The sequence below is a fragment of the Lutjanus erythropterus genome, chromosome 12 (assembly GCF_056507025.1).
Source record: "Lutjanus erythropterus isolate fLutEry1 chromosome 12, fLutEry1.hap2, whole genome shotgun sequence".
In the NCBI taxonomy this organism is placed as follows: domain Eukaryota; kingdom Metazoa; phylum Chordata; class Actinopteri; order Lutjaniformes; family Lutjanidae; genus Lutjanus; species Lutjanus erythropterus.
Window position 1 is genome coordinate 34,717,693 of NC_139328.1, and position 26,968 is coordinate 34,744,660.

General features: G+C 43.0%; 1 protein-coding gene across 1 annotated transcript in view; it reads left to right on the plus strand.

The window, feature by feature from the left end:
• Positions 1-26,968, plus strand: part of chd7 (chromodomain helicase DNA binding protein 7) — a 95,327-nt gene that overhangs the window by 26,142 nt on the left and 42,217 nt on the right. Inside the window, exons 2-6 of the mRNA XM_084732261.1 lie at positions 341-1,968; positions 3,647-3,981; positions 12,385-12,848; positions 24,216-24,360; positions 26,499-26,630. Coding sequence (XP_084588387.1) covers positions 462-1,968; positions 3,647-3,981; positions 12,385-12,848; positions 24,216-24,360; positions 26,499-26,630 — 2,583 coding nt within the window. The 5' untranslated portion in view covers positions 341-461. The remainder of the gene's footprint in view (positions 1-340; positions 1,969-3,646; positions 3,982-12,384; positions 12,849-24,215; positions 24,361-26,498; positions 26,631-26,968) is intronic.

Below are 26,968 nucleotides of genomic sequence, written 5' to 3' on the forward strand. Positions count from 1 at the left end.
TAGTGTGCTGTGCATGTCAGTATTGGTAAAGCAAAGTTTTTGCCCAAACACTATGGCAATGTGTAAAATTGGCGTGTTGCTATACTTTTAGCAGTAAAATTGCTGGGACAGATTTGTCACAATTAAGTTATCAACCCCTTATTACACACAAATGCTTGAAGAGAAAATGTTGTCAAGGCTACATTTTTTAACACATTTGTACAGACGTTTTGTAATGGATAAGCAGACTTGTATAGCAGCCTTGTGTGTACCTGCACTAATTGCAATGTTTTTTTCACCCCCTCCTTCTCCTCTGTTCATTTCTTTATCCTCCCCTCCCTCCCTCTGTCTGTCTCTCCAGGAACCTTAATGAGGACCATGAAGTAGCAAGCTTCAAATTAGCAGCTAGCTGATTAGCTCCTCACTGCACAACACACCTCCCTCCATCCAGTCCCCTCCATCTGTGGGCCCCCCACCCAGCCATGGCGGACCCAGGGATGTTGAGTTTATTCGGGGACGATGCAGGGCTGTTCTCAGATGGATTAGATGGTTTAGGAGACTGCTTTCCTCAGCAGCCAACCCCTGCCCAGTCCAACCCCCTAGCCCAGCAGACTAATCCCTCTCTGAACCATGAGCACCAGGGGAACCGGGGTTACCACCAGGGGATGATCCACAGCGCTGGACCAGGCCCAGGGCAGCCTAAATTGGGGCAGATGTACGACCACGGCCCTTACACAGGCTACGATCAACCTGGTGCCGCTGGAGGACGGATGATGGCCCAGAACGGCCCCAGCCAGGGGCCACCCAACGTAAACCCAGCCATGAACGGCATGGCTTCCCACTACCATAACAACCCAGCTAACTCTAGCAACCCCCACCATGGGTACCCGGGTGATGCTGGGGGAGGAGGAGGTGGGGGTGGAGTTTGGGGCCAGCAGCAGCAGCAGCAGCAGCAGCAGCAGCAGCAGCAGCAACAGCAGAGCCGATCAGCTTATCAGCAGCCTCCGACACAACCAGGGGGTGGCCCCAACCAGATGGGAGCCTACCAGATGTCTCAAGGCAACTATGGTGGGATGCAAGGCCCCCCCACACCAAATGCAGCTCGCATGAACCAACACTACCCTCCACAGAGCATGGCCCCCCCACCTGCTCAGGACCCATCTCACTACCTGGGACATGTTGGAATTGGGGGCGCCCAGATGAGACACCCCCAGCCTCAGACCCAGCCACAACCCCAGGGCTACCCCAACATGGGCCACACCCCCAGATACCCACACTCCCCCTCCCGACAGCCTCCACACCCCCACCAGCACCAACAGGGCATGGGAGGGTTTGGTGGCAGCCAGTATCCTGGCTATCAGGCCCAGTACGGCGCCATGGGACCCGGGATGGGCCAGGGTGCTAATGCTAACGTCAGTGCTAACACCAGCCAGGCCATGGGACCAGGGCAGCTCGGTCAGAGGTTTAACCAGGGAGCAGGCCCAGCAACTGGCCAGCAGGGGCAGCGATACCCCCCGGGACCACCACACCAACCACAGCCCCATCAGCCCCACACTGCCCCCATGCAGCAGCAGGCAGGGCAACAGGGCCAGCCTATGCACCCCCTTAACCACCCCCAGAATCTTCCCCAGCCTCAAAACCAGCCCCAGTCCCACCTCGCCCCCCCAGCTCAGGGATCTTACCCCTCCCCCTCATCCATGTCCCCCATGCGGGTTTTGGGAACCCCAACGCCTCCTCCCCAACAGGGCAGACCCCCTAGCGCAGGACTAGCCGGACCCCCAGAGGTTGCAGGGTACACCACCCTGCAGTCTCCACCCAATGCTATGACCCATCCACAGAGAACTCCCCAAACCCCACTGTCGGCCCCACACCCCCAACACCAGCAGCCCCACAACATGCCCCCCAACACAGGCCAGATGTATCCTGGCATGGGGCCGCAGCGTGGTCCACAACTGGGTCCAAACAGGCCGCAACTCCAGCAACAGCAAGGTAGGAACACAGCAGATGATGCTGTCCCTTGATGCTTTTTCACTGGCCTCACTTTTGGTGGGTTTATTGGCATTTTGGTAACTTCCACCATTAATACTTGAAAATAACAGAGAAATTAAAAGTTTTGCTAACAGAAATATTGAGAATCTTATCCAAAGCTAGTTTTCTTGACATTTGCTGCTCTCATACCCTGCATCTAGGTTGTAAATACACACCAGAGCCGTTAGAGTTACTATGGATTAGACAGATGGTTGTGAACTAACACCAACATGTCGCTTCCGGTGTGACTTTGTCTTTACACTGTTTCCGCTGTATTTTCATAGCAATGGAAATAAGGACAGAGTCAGAGTATGTTTGGGAACATTACACATTTGTTGGTAACATTACCAATATTTATTTAAAGAAGAAAAAATTTTAGTTGTCTTGAGGGATGGGTCTCGAGATATTGGTACTAAACTGGTACAGGCTCCTGCCTGGTCGGTGCCAAAATATCAGCAAGCTCCTGGATACACAATAGTTATGTAACATTGCATAAAAAGCTGAAGTTGTAAAATGTTCAAATGTGTGGGCTCACTGTACTAAATTTGAAAATGAGAACCGCAGTGACTAATTGATTACTTGTCACCTACTAATTGATTAATCATTTTTTAGTCATTTTTAAGAAAAAATGTCCAAATTGTTTGATTTCAGCTTAAATGTTGTAGTCTTTGACAGTAAACTGAATCTTTGGGTTGTGGACAAAACTTTCTGACTTTTTATAGTCCAACTAACTACTCGATTAATCAAAATTATTGACAGCCTTGATGATGATGAAAATAATTGTTAATTGTAGGCCAAATGAAATGTAGCTAGATTCAAGCTGTAGGTCAAATGATTTATCTTGTTAGTTCTGCAAAAAGTAGTAATAAAATTAACACCTTTAATAATCTTTTTGCATCTTTATCTTTTGCATCAGATTATGGCGAGTAGTATAAGAATATCAGTGTCAATAAGCACTATCAGTATCTAGCAAATCCTAATTATACCCATCTCTAGTTGTATTTTATCTCTCTTCCTCATGAATTACACACAGTCCCTTGATAGTATTCATGTTCTCAGAGTGGTCAGATCATAGACAGTGCAACATCTCTAGGACTGTTTATAGGGAATCTTCCTCAGGGGCAGAGATGATCCACACTGTAGCCATCGTACCAGCAATCCAAGTCGTTGGCTCACAACTAGGAAAAGATTCACCTATGTATCAACTCTGAAGGTACTTGTACCTAAGTGAATTTTTTCAAGGAAGTCAGGAACATCTACTTTCAATTTATGATGAGTGAATGTGTAACTGCAATAAACAATTATTTTCATGATTGACTAGTCCCTAAGATGTCAAAAAAAGTGTGAAAAATGTTCTTCACAATTTCCCAGAGCCCAAAGCAACTTATTCAGATTGTTTCTTCTGTCCAACCAACAGTCCAAAAACAGAAGACTCTTTATTTACTGTCATAAATGACAAAGAAAAGAAGGAAATCATTATACTTAAGATCCTGGGGCCAGAAAATGGTTGACATTTTTGCTAGGAAAATGATAATCAAAACTAATCGTTGCAGCTCAACCTCAAATGTTCATTTATTGGCATCATTCATCTTTACAGTCAGTGATGATGCAGTCTTCCTCTCCCTGTCTGTCCACTCAGGGCCTCATGAAGCTCCAGTCAGCCAGGGGGGAGACCAGCGTCTACTCCAGGCCCAGCAGCAGGCCTCTCGGAGCGGGCAGTCCCTGCAGCCGGCCCCCATGGGCTTTCAGGGTCCGCCTGTCAGTCAACACGGAGTTCCGGCCCCAAACCAGGGCTTAGCGCCGCCCGCTCCGAATGCTCAGACGCAGCACGCACACCTGCCCTCGCACCCCCAACACCTGCAGAGCACGCCCCCTCCCCCCAACCAGGCTTCCCACCCATGGGCACCTCCGCCTCCTGCCTCCCACCCGCTCTCCTCACCCCCTCTCACCCCACAGAAAGTGCCTCACGTACAGGTGAGTCTCCGTCAAACGCACACTTTGATGTGGCAGGCAGCGCTGTGTGTGAGAGATCAAGACTCTGTGCATTTGTTTTCATGTGTGGGAGTATTTCATGTGAATGTTTATTTTTCATGTGGGTGGGGGAATGTCTGCTTTGGAGTGTAAGGGAAGTGTGCGGTGTGTGTGCAGAAATGTGTGTGTACATGACATTTGAGAACACAGCGGTGCATTGGGCACTGGTTCACTGGGGTTTTGTTTGTGTGTGTGTGTGTGTGTTCATATCAATGTGTGTTTTGCTTTTTTGTGTCTTGTGCTGTCAGCCTTGTGTGTGTGTGTGTGTGTGTGGTTGTGTTTCCGCGTGTGTGTTGGGGGGGGGGATTTTTGCAGCTGTTTGTTTCCTGCTGCATATCCTGAGACATGTGTGTAACACACACGCACACTCACAGAGGCGCCACCAGCATAATCTCTCCTCCCTCTTGCTCCCACATCTCCCCCTCCTCTGTAGAGGAAACCTCCCTTCCTGTCTCCCTCCTCCCCGTCTCCTCTCTTTCCGCTCTCTCTCTGCCTGTCTGTCTGTCCGTCTGTCCGTCTCACGGTTTGTCTTCTCTATTTCAGGGGTGTCATCTCTAAGTTAATGTTGTGTTGCCGGATGTGCAGAGAGAGAGACAGTTTGGAAAAGAGGGAGACAGTGAGGAGGAAGAAAAAAATCAGGGGGGTGATTAAGAGACGGGGGGGGGGGCAATAAGAGGAAAGAAGTGGGAAAACAAGCAAAGATCTCAAGAGAGGGAGTCCAGGATATCTAGCAAAGCAGACGAGGAGGAGGGGGAGGGCTGGTGGAAGGAGGTTAGCACTTCTCAATGGAAACCTCCATGTTTGTGTGTGTGAGCGTGCACCGTTTGCCTCTGCCTGCGTCACGTGCCCCCAGCTTCCATTAGCTTGTTTTGTTGCTCAAAGCCCCCTTTCTCCACTGACCCATTCACACACAATAGCAGCCCTGTGGCCACACACACAGATCTAGTCCCCTTTTTCCCTTCCCTTCTCGTTCACACTACTCCCCTCTCCCTGTTACTACTCCCCCCCACCCCCCATCCCACCTCGCAGCCTGCGTTGCTGCATTTTGTGGTTGACATTTCAGCCGTCACACTTAATTTATCCAGCACTCCTGACCTAGATGCCAGGTTGACTGGTGAGCCCTGCTCCTCGCCTGGGTGACTTGCACGCTCCGTCCTGACTCTAGCTGCAGGCCCTGCAGCCCCCGTCATTACACACACACACACAGTGCCGACAGTGTGGCTTGGGATAGTGTGGTCTGGAATGGGATGGCAAATGTGCCCGGGGAAATAGGATAGCCTAGCTAGAGGACTACTCAGAGTGGTGGTGTGTGTGTCTGCGGCACAGGAAGGGAGTTCTCCCTGTGCCTCATGATGCACTTGTTAGAAAGAGACGCGCACACACACACACACACCAAGCTGGTCAGTCAGTCATGATGACTGTATGTCTGGTACTCTAAGCTCCATCTGTTCACTAAGCATGGTTATTACACATGCACGCACACACGCCTGCACGCACGCGTGCCTTCGTCAGCAGCTCAAGGTCACAGCTCTGGCAGAGTGCTGCGCTGTGACCTTTATTCTACATCACACACACACATACACACACTGTGTTGCGTGCAGCACTCTAGTTGACATATAACATGCCTGTCTCGCCCCTCCCCCGCTCATGCACGCTGTCAGCGAGCTGCTATACCATCCAGCTCACCGAGGCTCTGCAGCTTCGAGGAAACACTCCTCTAATGTTTAGTCCTCTGTCCTCGTTTGTGTGGATTTCAGCAAATCGAAAGTGGTTGTTAGAATGTTGGTTTCTTTCGCATGTTTCCTCAGAAATTCATGTCTGTTGGGTGAAGTAATATGAACGTGTTTCAGACGAATGTTCCTAAACATATTCAAAACACTAGTGCAACTAGCTCTGATTGGTAAAGTTCAAAATAAACCCACTATCTGGCCATCAAAACTGGAGTATAGAAATGTTGTTGGGATGAACATGTCATCAGTCCTGTCTGAACAATAGACACCTAATTGCAAATGGTGGAAGCTTGCTACTTCATGGAAGTGAAAATCACATATGGGGAGCCACAGCAGATCAGTTTGGCCGTATCCTCGTCCTGAAAGATGACATACTTAATCATCCTTTGAGGGCAGATAATACGAGCACTAGTGTGGTCACCTTGCCAAGCTAGTTCTCTGAAAGCTGATTCATCTTGGTTTTGGTGGTTGAGTGATTTTTATTGGAAACCCACCTCACCTTTGTGAAGAGCTGAGACATGCAACTGCTGCTGCAGTGTGAGATCGAAGAGGATGTGCTTCCTTCTGTGTGCACTGTGAACTATTCTTAGATGTTTGATCATCAAGAGATGAAACATTTATGCTTGGCATTACAGTTAATTTTTAAGTTTTTAAAATTAAGAAAAAATTGTATTTAGAATGTTATCAATTGACAAATTAGATTTTAGACTCTTAGACTTTTAAATACAGATTTTATGGCACTACAGGTAGAAGCACCAAAGCAAATCTTACTATTAAAGAAAATGGTGAAATTGATTTGAATCAAGTTTTCAGGGGCTTTATCAAATACCCCTATCAAGGTATTTTATTCTAATAAATTAATAACAGCATAAGCAGCAGTCAGTTATTATTTAAGACTTTAACCCTCAAAAACAAGCAATTTCTGTGTTTTTTATCAGTTTGATCGACAGTGACCAAATAGCCCAACATCTGTCATCAGATTCTCATTCAATAAAATCCTCTCATTTGATTGGTGTATGGATGTAAGTGACATTACCTTTTTCCTATTCAGGGAATTCGAATTTATTTATCACTGTTATTATCGATTCTGATTATCGGTGCGATTCTATATGGGTTGATCCTTATTGATTCCCTCAGCTCCTATAGCCTGAGAGTTTGCTGTAGCAAAAGTCTGGTGGTCATCTAAAATTGATGAAATGAGAGTAAAATTAACTAGTAATCAATTTGATTTAGGTTTTCTTGGTGAAATAAATAAATCTGCCTGCATAGTGCTAATGTTATAATATAGGATATTTACCTTCACCAGTTTTGGTTCTTGATTCCCACTTCGAAAAGAGATGGTGGTTCTTCTCATATTAGCCTAGAGTTGGATATCAAGAACTTGTTCTCAGCTTCAGCCACTTCCAAATGTGTAAGAATCTGGGATTTGTTAAAACATATGCTTTTCAATTTAGGCTTATTGGTACCTTAAAGCGGTGTTTGAACCTACTACAGTTTTTTTTTCTACATTGCCAGTTGAGTATCCATCAGCGTATCGCTGACCAAAGCTCTAGTGGTCAATAGTGCAGCCAAGCTTCACAAAGAGCAGTAGTGATGCTGCAACATGTAATCACTGTGCAGAAATGATTTCATGCAGGGAGGAAGTCAAACGCCACCAACAAGCATTTACTGCACTGTGGTAATGAGTGAACTTTTAAACAGCTTCTGCATGGCAAGAAAAAAAGTAATCTACTACATGCTTTACCATGAGAATCACAAACTGTCAAACAGCAGCCAGTGCTGAAACTCAACGTGTTTTTCCTTGAACAACGTTACGAGAACATGATCTTTATCAAATCATGGTTTGATAAGAATCGCGGGTCCACTAGAATGTGTGCGCAATAGGAAGTGGCTAAACAAATATAAACCAGAGCTGGAGTCAAGTAAAAACAGGTTTTGTTTTGTTTAGGGATGTAAATCGCAAGTTTCATCATGGTAGATACTTTATCTGTTCTTTGGACAATATTTCCTGATATCACAAAGTCTGCAAGTCTACAATGTCAATTCAGGAGCCATTCAGGTCAAATATCATACACCCAAATAACACAATCTGATACATAAGAACCAACCCTTTCTTTCCCGGTTTTGTACATAACAGAGAAAGAAATAAGGGTAATTGTAAATAATTGTCTGTGAAGTCAAAGTAAAATTTACTGCACGTAACGTGGCCTAACAAGAACATTTATAGACTCATAGAGGCGTAGAGGCTAGCAGACTTTTCCTCTACTCATAGCTCAATATATTAGTTATTATTTATAGCAAGCAAATATTACCATAGCTAGAGCAACAAGTTAGTGGGGTGCTGAATGAGATGTGCAGCCAGGTTCATCACGTTTCCTGCATATTTTGTTCCAACAGCATTGTTTGTGTATAGCATGCGTGCTTTGTCTGTTGACCTGTTATATTTCTCTAAAATTTGAAAGATTTCCTGACAGTGATTTATTCCTGAGAGAGGAGTAAATATCCTCATGGTCTTTTTCTTGGCTGCTTGCCATCATCTGTCTGATGCTAGCACTGTTTGAATGTTTTGGAAGTATAGGTTTATCTTAAAAATGATGACATGGACTGATGTTTTCACTTTTCATGAATGATATTGGATCTTTGATGATTAAATTGATACATCAGTCCAGATCAATGGATTGTTATGTGACTGGCCACACTGTAACCTTGTGAATGGTAGGAAATAGTTAGCAGCTGTCAATTTTGCATAGGTGGAGCATGTAGGGATGAATGAATGAAAAAGGAGAGAGGCTGAACGATGAGAACAGGATTTCCTTTCACTCCATCCTTTGGGAATCCTAAGTGTTTCTGCCTGCTGGATTTAACCCTTCATCTCACTCACCTTCCTCCTCACACTCTCCCCTCTGCCCTCTGAGAGATGAAACTCAACCCCGCTCGTCTCTCCTGAGTCTGTCATATTAGCCGTGCAGCCAGTCTGTTGGTGCGAGTGATTCATTGAGTCCTTCACAGATATGTTTATTAACTTCACTGATCTGCGATAGTGTTCCAACCTGTTCTGAAAGTGGATTCTGATGGTGCTTCTGTAGAGAGCGCTGATTTTTCCATTTAAACCAACACAACTCCAGCACACCAGCGAGCTAAATTCACCTTGCAGAACACCAACTCTGACGCAGGACTCCAGCGCACGTGTGTGTGTGTGATTGTTTGTGTATCCACTGTGTGTGTCTCCATTGTCATTCTTGTGATTGATTATCTGGGAAGCTTGGCAGGAGGACAGATTTATCTCCTGGCACTGCGTTCCCCCCCATCTATCTCTCTCTCTCTCTCTCTCTCTCTCTCTCTCTCTCTCTCTCTCTCTCACTCACTCACTCACTCACTCACTCACTCACTCACTCACTCACTCACTCACTCACTCACTCACTCTCTCTCTCTCTCTCTCTCTCTCTCTCTCTCTCTCTCTCTCTCTCTCTCTCTCTCTCTCTCTCTCTCTCTCTCTCTCTCTCTCTCTCTCTCTCTCTCTCTCCCCTCTCTCTCTCTCTCTCACACTCTCTCTCTCTCACTCTCTCTCTCACTCTCTCTCTCTCTCTCTCTCTCTCTCTCTCTCTGATTGTCTCTCCATCTCTCTCCATCCCCTAGCTGTCTCCCCCTCTCCCCCACTATTTGTGTGTCTAAATGGCTCAGTTTACGTGTGTGTCAGCAGGTGTTTGTGTGCAGAGGTTTGTGTGATGCGTGACCTTGCAGTAGTTTGGTGTGAAATCGCGCGTGTGTGTGTGTACACATTAGCATTCTCCTGATGGAAGTGGACTTTCAGTGATAGCACCCCAACTCTTTCCTCCTCCACATGAACACAACCATGCTATGCTAAGTGTGCGTGTGCACACGCAGAGGGGAGCTGCTGCCGTGGCATTTTGCTCTAAACTTGCTGATGCTCACACACACACACACACACACACACCTCTCGTTGACACACTTTGAGACACACACCGAAGCACACATGTGCATTACACATGCACATACACACACTCTCAAAGGCACACTCTCTTGCTCTCATATGACACACACACACACTCCCTGGCTGCGCCTTTTTGAAGTATGGAGATAATTTATTCGTGTCATGATGCCTGATTTCCCATCTGCTACTGGGACCCTGAGCAGCTGGAGAGAGAGAATGAGGGAGGGATGGAAGAGAGGGAGAGGGAGGAGAGGCAGCTGGAGAGGCTCCCAACAGCTGGTAACCAGTTGCCTGTCACAGAAAGCTTACTTGGGAGCAATGAGGAGGAGGAGGAGGTGAAGGGAGAAGGAGAAAGGAGAGAGGATTTAAACTGCAGGAGAGCAAAGTAGGAGGAAAAATGAGGTGTCAGCCGGTTTGTTTACTAAGGTTAGCCTGCAGGAGGGGGGGAGGAAACTGTAGCAACAGGGAGTCGAGAGAGGAGGAAAGAGAGGGAGGAGGCGTGCATGGATGGATGGATGGATGGATCCTCTCTTTCCTCTCTGCTCTGTAGTCGCCATTACTGACAAATTCGACCTCCACCCTGCAGAAGATGTAGCAGTATTGACTGACAGGCTGGCACAGCTCTCACATCTCATGGCACATGTGCTCAGACTGATCCATATTTGATGGGCTTTAGTGTTGAGCTGAAATGATAAATTGATTAGCCAGTAAACACAGAATTAATCAGCAATAAGTTTATTATTATTGCATAATTGTTTAAAGGTCCAATGTTTTATTAAGATTTTTTTTAAGATTTATGGGGATTTACTGGCAGAATGTGGCAGAATATAATATTGATAAGCATGTTCATTAGTGTGTAATCACCTGAAAATAAGATTTTTTTTCACCTTAGAATGAGCCCTTTGTATCTACAGAGGGAGTAGGTAATCTTCCACCAAAGCCACCATGTTTCTACAGTAGCCTAGAACAGACAAACCACTGGCTCTAGATAGTTTTGTGGCCACCTTAAGTTCTACCCACTTGGAAGGGGAGAGTGAGACAAGGTGTTTGTAGGCATTGCTTGATACTGCAACCTGCCAATACCAATCCAGTACTGTTTTTTTCCCTTCTCTTAAACAAGTAAGCTGTTAATGATACATCTGAATGGACGCACCAACCCAGCCATCATGCTCAAACTGTGAAATAAATATTCTACTCTACAATGAAGGAAGAAATACTCAGCCCGCAGCATGACTCAGTTATACTGCTGCTTATTTTTATTGAAACTTTTTCCACATAGCACTTTTAGCAGTATTTTAGGATTAGTCAGCACCATTCAAACTTTCTAAATGAAATTTAAATAAATTGCATAAATACATAAATGTCAGTCAGCTATTTGTTTTTTGCTTCCTTGAAACTAAAGTAACTCCACTTAGCTGACAGTTAAGCTACTTTAGTTTAGTTAAGCTTTTATGTGATTGTTAAGGCTATTAGATTGTATCAGATTACACATTTTCTTTTTCCCCAATATCTGATCCAGTGATTTAGGTCAGTATTGGACCAGTGCTGAATATTATATCAGCCTTTTCTAGCTTATCGCTAGATGCCACTAAATCCTACACACTGGTCCTTTAAGTCATTTTTTTTTAAGTTTCAGTTTCTCCTGTTTGGATATGAGTTGGGTTTCTATGACATAATCGCCAGGTAAAGCTATATTATGTAACATTTCTGCAAAATGCTAGATATATGTTATATATTTTGTTGAGTTGTACTTCTGGAGTTTATTCAAGGTGATGGTGCTCTTCCTAGTAGCTGCTAGTTTGCAAGGAAGTCAGCAAACATGACTAAATATAACATGGATTAAACTTTAATATGTTAATTTGTGAACATAATTTCTGAGTCATGTCAAACTTTTATCTGCTTTATCTTAACAGTGAAGACAACTCCCATAATCCCATGTTACTTCACGTTTTTTTGTTTTTTCAGTGAGAGATCCCTAGCTGCAGAACTAAATATTGTGTATTCAGTTGATAAGAAAAATAATCGTTAGTTGAAGCCCCAGTTAAGTTTAGGTTTTCTGGTTTTGAAACAAATGTAGAGCTGCAAGTAATTGTTTTCATTGTTAATTCATCTTGATAGTTTTTACAGTGAAGCATTAAGTATATGACAACTCATAAAATGAATCATCAAAGCTACTTAATGAAGTTAGAGGTCTTTACCAAAACTACTTGTTTTGTCTGACCAACAGTCGAAAAGATGTTCACTATTTAGTATTGCTCTGGAACCAGTGGATGTTTTTGTCAGAGTGGAGACCAAATATATGTGATTACCAAAATTGAATCAGTTACTTTTTTGTCAGTTGACGAATTGTTTTCACACTCCAAATATAGAAAGTTTCATTTCTATGCTTTCTGCACCGCTACTTGGCCAGCACTGGCCACATCTGGACATGTTCACTTTGATGTGGTTTCCAGCTTTAGTTTCTAAATCCTCCTGAAAAATTTCCTTGCTGACAACCAAGTAGCTACTGTTGTGTTGTGTTCATTTGTAAGAAAGATGGTTGTAATTTGGTTATTTACATGTTGTTTTCTTTATTCTGTACATATTCTAAATATGAAGCCTTTAAGCATGACTTAGTTTTTAAAAAACTTTAATTAACTGATATCATTTTTCTTAACCCTCCAGCATTCCCCCACCGACCCGTCAGGCGATGCCTCAATGATGGCTCCTGACAGGCCGACAGTCGGTGCCGGTGCCCCCGGCCAGCCTATCAGCACAGAGCAGCCCAGCGACCAGGAGACCAAGCCAAAAAAGAAGAGGAAGAAGAAAGCTAAAGTGGTGGATAAAGAGGAAGAAGAGGGAGGGAAGAAGGCCGAAGGAGAGGAAGACAAGTCTGAATTTCCCGGAACAGGAAGTGATGCAGGTGAACAGGCGACTGGCACAGGAGTTGTAGAGGGAAGTTCACCACCAGTGGAGGAGAAGAAGAAGCGAAAAAAGAAACCAAAGGAGAAGGCAGAGGGCAAGGAGCCCAAAGAGCCCAAGACCCCGAAGACGCCCAAAACACCCAAGACCCCCAAAGAGCCCAAGGAGCCCAAGGAGAAGAAAGCCAAGAGCTCCACGCCCAAGACCAAGACCCCCAAGAAAACCAGGTAGGAACACATCACATCTGTCTGTGTGTGTTTTTTTCTAACAGCTAAACGTGTTAACGACCAGATTAAATGAGTAAAACACTTCTAGAAGTGTTTAAAAAGTTCTAAAGATGCATTTGGCACATTTAACCACACAGTGGAAGTGTGATGTTTTCAGTTCCACATGTACACATGGAAACAGAAATGAATCAAACAGGCAGGCACGTCAGGTGATAATCAGTGGAGACCAACAGGGGATGGAAAACAGCTGAAGAAATATGTCAACTCTCAATTTCACAGTCATAGCAGTTTGTGCAATTTCTGTAAATATTCCAAGTAGAGCAGTCTCTTTGGTACAGCCAAGAACTCTATTAAAACACGTACATTTGAGGGACTCCTGGTGAGATTGTAGATACACAAGCTTGTACACAAACACAGACTCTAGATCCATCACTCATGTGACCAACCAGGGGGAACTGAAGGGGTCACAACCTCTGAGCTGTGAAACACCAGAGTGTGTGTGTGTGTGTGTGTGTGTGTGTGTGTGTGTGTGTGTGTGTGTGTGTGTGTGTGTGTGTGTGTGTGTGAGAGGTAGTGATCACAGGGCTCATTGAAGCATGGAACATGGACTGCCAGACAGGCAGATCTGAGGATCAATCACATTTTCTCCTATAGATACTGATCAACAGGGTTAAAACTACTGTCAGCTCTGTTTTGCAGGTCAGCTGGAAAGTAACATTATTCATCTTAGTATTATTCAGCACTTCATCTGTCAACTCACTGGAAATGCCTTAAACAGAACCATCATTATTATTTTAATGTTGCACATAACAAATCAATTCAAACAGGAAATTAGAGTTGTGTTCTGATTTTTTTTGTTCCCCCAGAAAGAAAAATGTCTTTTTTTACCATCTGCTCCTTTTTTGATGGGAGACTGTACAAAGATATGTGTTGTTTTTACAGCCGTTATAAAAGAACATGTTTCTTTTACAGTATGTTTGTTTTAAGGGTTAGTCCTCCAATTTTTTCATTCGTTTTGCAGATGTTTGTTGATAAGAACTCATTGGCGAGGTTTTGTTGCACTTCACAATGCAGGGCTCACTTGTCAATCAGTACTGTGACATTTTATTCCAACAGTTTCCTTTTAGTTTCTGTAGGTGGTGCCTAAAGGATAACTTTGTCACTGTTCATGTGATTGTTGATGGTAAATGTAGACAGTTGAAGCAGTAAATTCCTCAGTGCTCCTACAGTGGTGATAACACAGCAACATGGGCGTGGGAGCCACGAGCTCACCCGCAATGCATCTTGGTACATGTAGGCAGTGTAGCATGGCTTCAAACTTTTGTTTTTCAATTGGGCAGGTTGTAATTATTCTTAAATGTCAGATATATTCATGACAGTGGAAACGGCTTCTTCTCTGAGCAGTAACAACTGACCAGTCATGTGTTTCCATCTCCCATGAAATGCATTAACTCTTTGGAAATAAGGCAAAAACTACCTCAAACAAGCAAAGCTTATTCAAATTTTCACATTTCCATCAACCTTTCTAATGCGATACTTCAGAATGCACAAAAAGAAGATGGTTTTCAGTCTTTCTGCTGAATTTATAATGAAAAAAAGAATATTTCCTTCTTCACCCCTTACAATTTTGGTCGTTTAACACACATTCTGCCATTTAGTTTTTGCTTATTTTCCATTCCAAGTTTGTAATCATGCAAGGAGCGTAATCAGTTGAATTTCAACTTCCTGAGGGAGGATATAGACTGACTATATCGAACTTCTAGCACTTATCTGTGTTGGTCAATATCAGCTTTGGTTCACTTTATTTACACAGCCTTATCACTCTCCTCTCTCACTCTTCCTCTCTTTCTTAATCACTTGTCTCTCCTCTCACTTTTTTTGGGCAACACTTGACCACATATTTTCTACAAGTGTGCTGTCTCACCTGATGTGGATGCTGCCTCACCTCGGCCATGGAAACTGTCAGATCAGAGAGACGGCCGAGGCAGAGAGTTGAGAGCATGTGGGTATGAGAGAGTCAGAGGTGGTTCTCATTGTGAAGGTGGAAATTTGATCGGACTGTGGAATGTGTCAGGACGGCCCCCATCTCTCTCTCTCTCTCTCTCTCTCTCTCTCTCTCTCCCTCTCTCTCCCTCTCCCCACCCCCCCCTGCCTGTCCCAGCCCTTCATCTCGCTCCCCCTTCTCCTCCCGCTTTCCTCTCGGCCCCTTTTATCCCAAGGAAGAGGGAGGGCCGAAGCAGCAGGCAGGGGTCAGCGCTGGGGGAGGTGTGTGTGCGCGTATGCATGCAGGCGGCCACTGGGAAAGAGTCAGGGGCGGGGACTGAGGGGGGGACCTGGAGTGAGTGTGTGAGGGGGCAGCGTTCTGTGTGTGTGTGTGTGTGTGTGTGTGTGTGTGTGTGTGTGTGTGTGTGTGTGTGTGTGTGTGTTGGGGGAGGGGTCGTTAGTAATCTTTGTGGCAGAAAATGGCGTCTAATGATAATGAAGGCCATGCTGCTGACCACTCCACAGCCACAACTGTGTGTGAGGGCAGAGGAAATGTGGGGGTGGGGGAGCCCATTCTCAGCCCCTAATGTGAGTGTGTGTGTGTGTGTGTGTGTGTTGGTAAACTAGCTCTTATCTGTTGTCAGGCTTTCCTCCATCTTGAGTGGCGGCCTGGAGCTCCCAGGTTAATTTAGCATAATAATGGCTGCCGGCCATTCACTGCTACTCTAAAATGGTGGACCGCTGCAATCACCCAACTCTCTTCTCTTTCATTCTTTCTTCTTCTTTCCCCTCCCTCCGGTCCGACCTCTTCCTGCTGAAGAGGAGTGTATCCTTTCATCTCTTCCTCCTCTCCACCCCCCCTTCCCATCTTCCCTCTTCCTTTCTGTCTTTCTAATTTAAGCCAAGGGTTGAAGATTGATGTGTCTTTTTTTTCTTCTGCTGTCCGATGTTGTCTTTTGCACATTAAGTTTCCAGATTTTTAAATGAAGTTTGGCATGGCGCTCATCAAGTTCAAGCTCTTCACTAGTCATGGTTCATTCTCTATAAGAAAGTCATGCAGGATATACAGTGTGTACATCTTTAGGAAGTCTTTGCTTTTAATGATTTATCACTTCAAGTTCTTGTGGGTAACGCTTTGCGTTTTGATTTTAAAGAGGCAGTTCACCCTCAAATCAAAAACACATTTGTTCCCCTGGCCTGTAGTGCTATTTCTCCATATAGGTAGTTTTGGTGTGAGTTACAGAGTTTTTGGAGATATCAGCTGTGGAGATGTGCGTCTTCTCTCTAGTATATTGGAACTACATGGCATTAGTCTTGTGGTGCTCAAAGCACCAAAACAATACATTTGAAAAATTCAAAACCAGCATTTCTTTCCAGAAATCATGACCCAGTTGCCCAAGATAATCCACAGACATTGTTGTGAGGAGTTTCATGTTGGAACTACTTTCTTCTATTGGAAATATTTTTTTTTCGAATAAAAAAATAGGAGTTTGTTTTGTGATACTGTATTGATTCTCAAAATACTGTACGTTGATATTGTTGTACATGGAAAGATTTGAGGCAGTGGTTAATTTTGTGTTGTGTTCAAACCCCCAAACTACTAGATAGCATTAGATAGTGTTATCTTCCGGTTTCTGTCTGTATAAAAAAAAAGTAACCTTTTTAAACTCAAATGTTATCCATATGGTGGTGTGTTTTTTATACTGTAATAGTTCATATGTCATCTTGCTTACAGTATCACAATAAGTGCAAAATATTGAACCATATCATGATTCGTATCGCCAGTACACAGATTTAATAGAAAGTAGTTCCTATATGAAACTGCTAACAACAAGGTCTGTGAATTATCTTCATCCTTTTTGAAAAGACACTGAGGTTGAATTTAGGCTGTATTTTTTGATGCTGTGAGTACTGCAAGACTCGTGCCATTTTAGTCCCATTATATTGGTGAGAAGTCCAACATCTCTACGGCTGTTATCTCCAAAACTATGCGTCTCACACCAAAAAGATCTAGATGGATAACTAGCACTTTAGGCTGTGGGAAAAATATGTATGTTTGATTTGGGGTCTCTTTTTTCTGTTTCTTTCTGTGCTGTTTTTCTAGTGGCAAGACTTCCTCCTGAATCTGAAGAACTGTTGATGTTAGTTTTAGACTTATCTTTACTATTAGAACACAAGCTGGATTTTAAAAGCTTTAAAATGAACTTTAGTAAACTTCTCACTCGGTGTAGAGAAAAAATTCTCTTTAGGGGCCACTGGCACATATGTTCCACTGCATTTTGGGGGGATTTGTGTGAGATTTCCACTGGTGGGTGGTGAATTAAGTCCCCAAAGCACCAGAGTTTTTCATGTGGCCCACACCACAGTATGCTGTCTTTCTACTCGGTATATTTGCATCTCTGTATGAACAAATAAGCCACCACAGAGCAGACTGAAGCCCTCGCCTAATTGATGTAACCAGGATGTTGGATTGTGCTGTTAACCCTTAAAGTACAGGCTGTTTTTCAGTATTCACTCCCTTCATTGACATGTTTGTGGCATTGTCACATTAGCTGAGCATTTTCAGAATGAGTAAGTGGTATGGTGGTACAGTATATGCACTTTGACAGTTAAATTGGAATCTTTTGCACAATTCTAAATTTTGTATTGTTTATATGTCCACAGATTTCAGCACGCCACAAATATCTGTCCATATATGGACAGATGACTATAAAGATTACAGTCTAGACCTGCTCTATATGAAAAGATAACTTCTGCTTTACTAACTTTTAATCGGTTAATTACGGAAAACATTTTTGGCCGGTTAAGCATGTCATCATACAGGTGAATTGCATACCCACACACTCCGCCAACAACTTCACGAGCTTGCAGTCTGAGGTAAAAAATAAAACGTTGTGTGGGAGAATTTTCAGAAAGGCAGTGAAGTCAAATATAAATGGTGTGATGCTACTCCTCAGTTTCATAGTAGTACTCCTCTGTGCTGTACGACATTAAGAATAGGCATCCAGCTGCTATGTCCAAGGATGGATCACAGCCAAAGATCACATCGCTGTTAGCCAGAGGGGGTGAAAGTTTGATGCATACCAGCTGCATGCTGCCAATCAGTATAGCAAAGGGCAAGGGATTAACTTAATTACGTTACTTTGAGCCAGAGTATGTTATAGCAGCGAGAGCTACTGTGACTAAACACACTGAAAAACACTTGAGGAAAAAGATGAGCTAAAAGTCAAGCTAGCCAGGGCAGACAAGTAACCAACTCTGAACATAGATCATCACAAATGGGGCTGCAACTAAGGATTATTGTCATTAATCTGTCAATTACTCTCAATTAATTAACCCGGTCGCAATCTTGTCAGTTGAAAAATAAATCCAAACATGATTGGACCTATTCTTCTGTAACAATTCTTTTCATTATCAATTAATCTTTTCTTGATTAATAGATTATTAAAATATCCACATTTAAGATGCTAGAATCAAACATTATTGATTTTTTTGTTACATAGTTGGCGATTTAGGTAGTAATCGATTATTCAGTTAAACATCGTATCTCTCATCACAACTACCAGTCAATCTGAGTGCTGACTGGAAGCTGTAGTCCAGTGTGCTCACTCAGAGCTTCTCTTTCTGAGTGTTATTATTTATTTATTTATTTATTTTATTTTTTATTTTTTTTAATGAACCATTATTTTGCCTCCATGATTCCCCATCATGTTTCAGGTGTTTTCTAAAGTTGCCATGGATGTGGCTGTGGACAAGCCTTTTTTTTGGCGAACCATCATCAAGTCATGCTGCATTAGCTGCTAGCAATTCCTGTTGGCATTGATCTGATAATTATGAGGCAATATTTAAAGGTATAGACTGTATATTTATATGATTTCCTCTTAGCTGATTCATGGACGTTTATTCAGGATTGACGCAGGTGACACTCATCATAGACCAAGTTCACTGATTCCAGCAACATGTGTCTTGACTAAGTTATGATTCTGAGAAAGAATGTAAGTTTTGATAGTTCAGAGGGTTAAAATGTGCCTCAGTAAGATTAATTTGGAGGGCCAACTTGATCTAAATGAAGAGACAATAAATGAAAATTAGATCCATTCACCTCTGTTAGTTCCAGCTGTCGAGGAAGTTGTGTGTGTGTAAGAGCAATCCCAGAGAGAATCAGGTGGTTTACTTGTCCAGTCAGCTCACTCCTCTCCTTTGACCTTGCTCTCTCTCTCTATCCTTCTTTTCCTTCGCTCTCTCACTCACACTCCCTCTCTCTGTCTACCTCTCTCAGAGGAAGTACATCTATAAATAACCCAGCTCTCAGCTGCCACACCCTTCCCTCACTGTGTGTGTGTGTGTAGGGGTGATTTGTTTGCAGTACACACAAAGAAGTCAGACATGCATGCAGGCACCTTGCTTTGTCTGCAGACGTGTGTGCAAATACAGCACTTTTTGCACACACACACAGAAGGTGCGTGTGTTAGTGTGTGTGTTGCCTTCTGGCCACTGGTGTTGGTTTTTGTTGCCATGGGTCGAGTGTGTGCATGGGGGCTCAGCGGTATGACTCATCATGTCAGCAGGTGTCCCTTACACCCCACCCTTCCCCTGTTTTTGTCTTCCTCTTCACTTCTTCTCCTTCCCCTCCCCGTATTTTACTCCACCGCTGTGCTTCCTGCCCTTTATCCTCCCTCCACCCATCTGAAAGGAGCATCTCGACTCCTCTCTCTCTCTCTCTCTCTCACACACACACACACACACACACACACACACACACACACACACACACACACACACACACACACACACACACACACACACACACACACACACACAGCTGGTCACCATGTGTGAATGCTAGGCTAGGCTATAAGCCCATGAGTATACAGCAGAGTGAATGAGATGCTGAAGAGAAGGGGGAGGAGCTTATGTGTACACCTGTGGACAGGACTAGCCTTATATGGAGTGATTGGCACACAGTGTCTGAAATTAACCTTTTGACTCACTGGCAAAGAGGCTTAATTTCCTACAGCACTTTGTCTACAGTGCACTTCTTTTACCTTAAAAACAAAGAAGTAGAAAAAACTTTGAGAACAAAACTTGAGTTCTTGAATAACTTCTGTGTCTGTTGACAAGTTAAATAACCAATCCAACTGATCAAACACATGAAAAAATGTACTCTCATTACATCAGAGCTGCACGATATGGTAAATGCAATCTTATTGGGATTAGTTCGGCAGATATTACAATTGCAATGTTCATTTCAGTTTTATTCGTATAGCTCCAAATCAAAGTGCACTTTTCAATATAATATGATTCATGATTAATAGTAATCATTTTTACATCACAATTTTCATTTTCTATGGAAAAACATCTAAAAAAAACTCTTAAGATTATGATGTGACATGTTTTCCTGAATCGGAGAACAGGATTTGTAGGCTGAAGGCATCTTTTTTAGCACTCCAGTATATAGTTTGTCCCACATTTTTCCTGTTCTATGATTTGGGCATTTGGACATGCCACTTGGCCACTTTGTGATTTGATTAATTGTGCTCTGGGTTGTACAGGTTGCTCATATCATCTACCCAAATGACTAAAGGTGGCAACAAGATTGCAATGAATGTACACACTCAATACAGTGCACCTTTGAAATTGGTTTGTGATTTGCCAATACACACAAAGCAGTGACAATGGTATGATGGAGCTTGGTGTATTTAAGCTCAGACAAGCACACAATTTATGTTGCGGGCTTCAAGCTAACACATAGAGAAACACTATATTGGCTATAAGCCAATGAGGTTCCTGCTGTGTGTCAAACTCGGACACAAAAAGCAGAGAACAGAAGCAGAGTACCCGTAACACAGATGTGGTAGCATAGTTTATTACTGGACTACTACCACGTTGGTAGGCTAGTGTGGCAGATTTACTCACCGAACTGAAAATCTAAAATCACACATTTGATGCTTGGCAGAAGTTAATTTGAGCCCTGATCAAATTGTTTTTTGCCACTTGATACACTGTTGTCAAAAAATATCGATAGCCACTTTAAAGTGATAACCTGCCCAAGAAGCGCCCACTTCTAGACACCCACACCCACATTTTTGGCAAATTTTGCACATGGTGCTTTTGTCGGAATCAGTCAAGATTAGTGTTATAACACAACACAGAAGCAGTGTATTAACAGCAAAACCGTTTTATACACGAGGCAGTGAACTTGTTTAGACTTCATTGTTGCTTAAGTTGATTCATTCAAACAGCTAAAGCAACTAAACTAGACAGAAAATAAAAAGGAAAGATTTTTGGAGACTTGTGGAAGCTGAGGACTGAGGACACGTACGGAGCAGACAGAGTTGGGGAGGTGATGAAGGGACTGAGAAGAGAAGTGAGGCCATGAAGAAGCTCTGAGGAAGAGAGGGGAGAAGGCAGCCAAGTGGAGAAGTGTGTGTGTGTGCGTGCGTGCGTGCATGTGTGTGTGTGTGTGGCCAGATGGCTCCAGCGTGTGGCGACCAGCCAGAGGAACAGGTGCAGGTCACATGACCAGCCGTTACCACGGAGATGGTGATTGCTCTTGGCGTGAGGATGAAAGGAGAAGGGCCCCAGGGACAGAGAGGGGGCGAGAGACGTAGAGAGGGAGGGAGGGAGGGAGGGAGTGAGTGAGCGAGCAAGCGAGCAAGCAAGCAGGAGGGAGAGAGGGAGAGAGAGACATAGAACAGGAGAGAGGTTGAGCGACATAGGCTCAGAGCAGGAGAGAGAGATATCAGGCATACAGTACTGCAGAGGGCAACATGGGGGAAGAGGCAACACACACACACACACACACACACACACACACACACACACACACACAGGCTGAGGGTATGAAAGAACACAGCACACACACACACAACTGTTGTACATTGTGTACATTCAGTTTTATCTGAAGTTAGGTGAGAAAATAATTGTTTCTTTGTGGCCTAAATGTGTAATTGTTTTCTGGTGTTTTTAAAGAATCAACATTTAGTAAACTGAACAGTACTGTTTGGTTGGGATAAACTGTTCTGTTGTGAATCCAGTTCCAGATTTGCAAAATACCCACATTTGCACAACGCCAATGCCACCATACCTCTTATGAAACCTTGAATCTCTCCTCAGACTTTGTTGTTGTACAAAACTTTTAGGTAGCAGACTTCTCATTTATAGCCATTAACCATTTTTGTCTGAAGTGGCAGCTTCATTGATGTCAGTTTACAACTGAAACTAATCAAGTTTAATTCCACAAGTAGCTCTTACTACCTGTGATTCCAATAGGGCTGAAGAACCAATCAAAATTTTATCCAAATCACAGAGTGGTCTCCAATTTTAATATCGCAGGAGGTGCAACATTTGTTCATTATAGTTGTTGTTCGACCTGGCAGGTCTATTTTTTTCATACCTTCTTGGCATTTACTGGGGTAAACGAAATTATGACAGCATTTTTGTAAAACTTCTGTAAGACGGCTTAACTCGCCTCTACTCCTCTGTACATAGTTCTTGGTCATTGTAAGTGGAGCTGATAGTCATAGTGACACTTAACAAAACACACACAGGAGCTTTGCTTTGGTCTTGAAGCTGAAGCCTTTATTCCCTGACGAACTGCATCTTTCCCTGTACATTTACTGCCAGTCAGACAAATTCACCTTTTCTCCTGCTCAGTGTTCACTCTCATACTTTCTGCTACTCTGCTCTCAACTAAAGTTACACACTCACTATGATACAATCAGTTCTCTGTAGTGTTTATCAGCAGAACTAAACCCAAAATACTCCCAAACAGAGGCCTTGTTCTTTTTTACCAGGTATCTTATGACATTATCTCCCAGACACCATGTTTCATGGCTCAGCTATAGAGAAACTGTCCTCTTCTGGTGCGTGCTGTGCACTACATCACTTTGATATAGTATCTCTGTATTTGTTTAATAGAAAGAGCAGTATCTGTATTCTTGACAGCATTGAAAATCATAAGTCGGAATTTAGTAATACCCTGTAAAACCTTTCTAACGCCCAAGCCTAGTTGTTGTGTAGTCACATGTAAAATGACATGTAAAATCAGCTGCTGGTTTTTCATATGTCAGTGGACTGTGCCAAATCTTGTGTGTGTGTTTTTTAACCATGGTGGAAATGCAGACAACAATATGCTGAAGGACCCTGTTAGTTCCTTGAAAAGTAGTCCCTGGGACTAAAAGTTCTGGATACAAGGGAGACGTAATTCATGTCAATGTGCAGAATCTGCTGCTTGAAGCATTAAAACATTCAAGCCCCACTGCCAAAGAGTACAACCTCCCGAGCTCAGACTATTTTTGGATTAATATTATTCAGAATCCAGAAATTCCTTTACGACCTTGGTCCTTACACTGGAAATGCACAGAGTTCCTCCATAGGTTCCTGGTCCCTGGGAAAAGTTCCTGTGGTGGAAATGCAGCTTGTTTTGACACCTACATTTCAAGAGTCAGAATCTCCCATTTAAAATTCAATACACCTCAAACAATATTGTGTTTACTAGCTTAGTAGTTGTCAAGTGAGGCATTCTGTGCACAAGAAGCAGTGAAAGATGAGGTGGACAAAAGTTAGCAGTCTGCCCTTGTTGGATCCATTTATTTCATATGTTGTGTTGCTCACCTCATTTTCAGCTTGCAGCTACAAGTTCAGTTACTTACAAATGTTCAAAGCTAAACCTAAGTAGATCTAATAAGTGGATTTGAAAGGATTCATATTCGATAAGCAGATTCCATGCTGGATATGGATGCAGTAGAATCACTGTGTCAACATGAGTATACAAACTGAATGTTGGTATCCTGTTAACTGCCCTCACATCGTTAAGTGTGATTGGCCGTGGCAGTGAAGTAACTGAGTACTGAGAGAGACGGTGTGAGAGACAGAAGAGGGCTGCTGAGTGTCCTCTTGCCTTCCTCTGTGGTGTGTGTGTGCACACACACTCACAGATAGAGCCAGCTCCTCTTTCTTTCCATGCCAGAGATTAGAGGAAGCCTGGGGGCCTTTCAACCCCTCCCCCTCCTCTCTCTGGGGCCTCTCTCTTTCTGTCCCTCTCTCTGTCTGCCTGTCTCTCTCTCACTCACTCCCTCCCCATGTCTCTCTTCCTCTCTGTGCCTGTATCTCTCTATCTTGCCCCCTCGCTCCCTCCGCCTCTTCGTGCTCTTTCATCATATTAACCCCCTGTGTGCCAGAGCCTGAGGCACACTAATGATTTCTAAATGGATAAATCAAACATGGCGACCGCCCTGGGACAGACAGGCACACACACACACACACACACACGAATGCCTTATAGATTGTAAAAGAGGTAACACTGTGGAGTGGTCTTTGTTTTTTTTGTTTTTTTTAAGTGAATGTTAAGTTTTTTTCCCCTTATTCTTCTCTCTTCTACAGCAGTAAGAAGGTTGAGTCTGAGGGCGGGGCTAGCGCTGCTAAGAAGGATTCCAAGAGGAAAAGAGAGTCATCAGTCAGCGACGACGTGGAGGTGAAGTCTCCACCCCCCTCACCTCCTGAAGATGATGATGATGATGGTGTCCAGGTATGAGATGCAGACAAGTAAAGCTGCAGTTTTGAAGCTTGTTTCAACTTTCCAGACACCTGAAAAAACTGCAAAGTATTCAGAGTCACGGCTAAAATTGTGTCGCAGTAGTTCCAACAAGCCCAGCAGCAAAACAGAAGGCTATAAAACCTGTAGATAAATAGAGCGCTGCCTGTAGGTGTCTACTGTTTGTGTTATAAACCAAACCTGTTGACTGACCAAGCAGACAAGTTCACATGATGCACCAGCAGCAACCTTTCAGCTGCTGCTTATTTTGTTGTATTTCAGTTGCAGTTTAAGATCCCTTTCCCTCCTGGTTTTAGCAGTGTTAGCCTGTGTCTACCAAAGTCTTCCCAGAACATGCTCTACTAAAAACACCCAGTGATGCTTAAGGTTACTATGATACGAAATATCTACAGAAAAAAATGGTGTTTGCAAGGACCTAATTGTGCAGATAGTCTGTGTTAGCAAATTCTGAATGTTAAAATGTCAGCACAAGGTAGTGCACTTGTAGAGAGAGACAGGACAGACACATTGGGCTACTGTTTTGTGTTTTTTTCTTTTTTGTGGTCAGATGTGTTTTGCATTTCCTAAATCAGATCCATGTCTGATTTCTTTATGAACAGTCACATCAGAATTCATGCAACTTTTACATGTCATTTTTTGTACTTGCCAGACTTTGTCCTTACCCACTTGGTCTTTGTTTCACCATTGCTGATGATTTTTTAATCAAAAATGTGATGGAGTCAATATTTTGTCAAAGCACCAGTGTCATCCCTACAATATTGTCACAGTATTGAAACATATTGGTATTTCATGAAAATAATACAGAATATCATTAGAAGTAGCAGCTAATTTATGTACCTACCTATTTATGTACCTTAAGTGCCTAATATTACAGATGGTTTGTGTTATCAAAAGATGCTGAATGTGAAAATGCAATATGCAAAAAAAAGCATAATATAATCTTTGATTATAAAGCACTTTTCAAAATCCACATTACAAAGTGCTTCACAAAGGCAGCAAAATAAAACAGATTTTAAAATCATCAGGTTTTAAAATGAAAACAGATATAACAATTCAGTGTAAAATGGCAAGAATAGAAAAATCAAAACATTTTAAGAATTAAAAATGGTTCTAATTAGTTAAAATTCAGGTAATATCAGGAAAGGCTCTCTGATAAAAGGTAGAGTACTTGCTCTGGTTCTACTCTGGATGAAAGAAAGGTTGAAGCCTGTAGAAAGAGGACGGTTCTATGTAGGTTCATGAGATTTTGTGGGCGAGATTGTGGTAACCTATTTGTTCTGCACCTCCTGCACTGTGATAGGACAGCTGCATAAAAAGTGGCACCAACCATAAAAGACATCAAATGAAAAGAGGCTCAGCGCTGTGCAGTGATGTTTGTAGCAAAGCGTTAATATGTGGCTTTCCCATTCTAGAAAATTTTAAAAATATGCAGGCCTGAATAAAAAAAAACATTTTGCTGCACACAACCCTGACATAATTAAGCAAGAAGTGTGTGCATGAAAATTTACACTTTTTAAGTGCTGGTTTTGTATGGAAGGTGCTGTTTGGTGCTCCATTGTATTCCTCCTCAAACAAATCCATTTTTTATGTGCAAATGTAATTATGTGGGCCATGTAAACAGAGTAGCATCTGGCTATTAGCTGCATAAAGAGTCATGGCTCTCATTCAAATAGGAAAGCACCTTAGCAGCAGTATGTCCTCTTTAGCCTGCTCACTGCCGCCTGCTTCAGCAGTTTTTTACACATTCTTTGGCAACATTTTGAGCCCAACAAATTGGGTGATGTTTTCTTCAAAGTCAATATGGATAACACACTGGACCATATGGAACAGAATAATGAATAATGAAAATGAAGTCTGGTTCTTGGAAGAGGACAGCCTGGTGAATGATAAGCACACACAGCCCTGTAGTTTCCTCTCTCCATCTCTCATTTAATATAGTATAAAATCAGCCTTTTTGGAGATGTATTTTCATTGTTTTACCATTTTTTTTTATGAATGAATGGACATTGTAACAAGTTATTCAGTTGCTGAGCTATAAATTTCTTGAAGGATTACGCAACTATAAGCCAATGAACAAAACGCCACCTCTGTCTCTGTTCTCTGTCCAACAGAAGCGTCGTTCCAGCCGTCAGGTGAAGAGGAAGAGGTACACAGAGGATCTGGAGTTTAAGATCTCAGAGGACGACGACAGCGGAGACGACTCACCAGCACCCAAGTCCCCATCGTCGTCATCACAACAGCAGGTACAGCTCTGGCTTCTGTCTTTGGTTTAGCGTTAATAAGAGTGTATGGCCAGAGTCTGACGTTAAAGATCTTAAGACTGATTTTCTCATACCGGTCAGACTGAGGTATCATCTCCAAAATATCTCTGGTTATATGAGGCCATTGTGGGCAGCAGTGTACTTCAGTGAGCTGGACTGCTCTGGGGACTGAAGAACCTTGATTTTGTAGTTATCTCTCTTGACAGACATTCCCTCTTAATTAGGGCTGCAAAATTAATGGCAAATCTCACATGTTTCCTTTTTTGAAAAGGAAAAAATGTGAGAAAACAGCATTTTAATGAAGTGTTGTATGGCTGTAC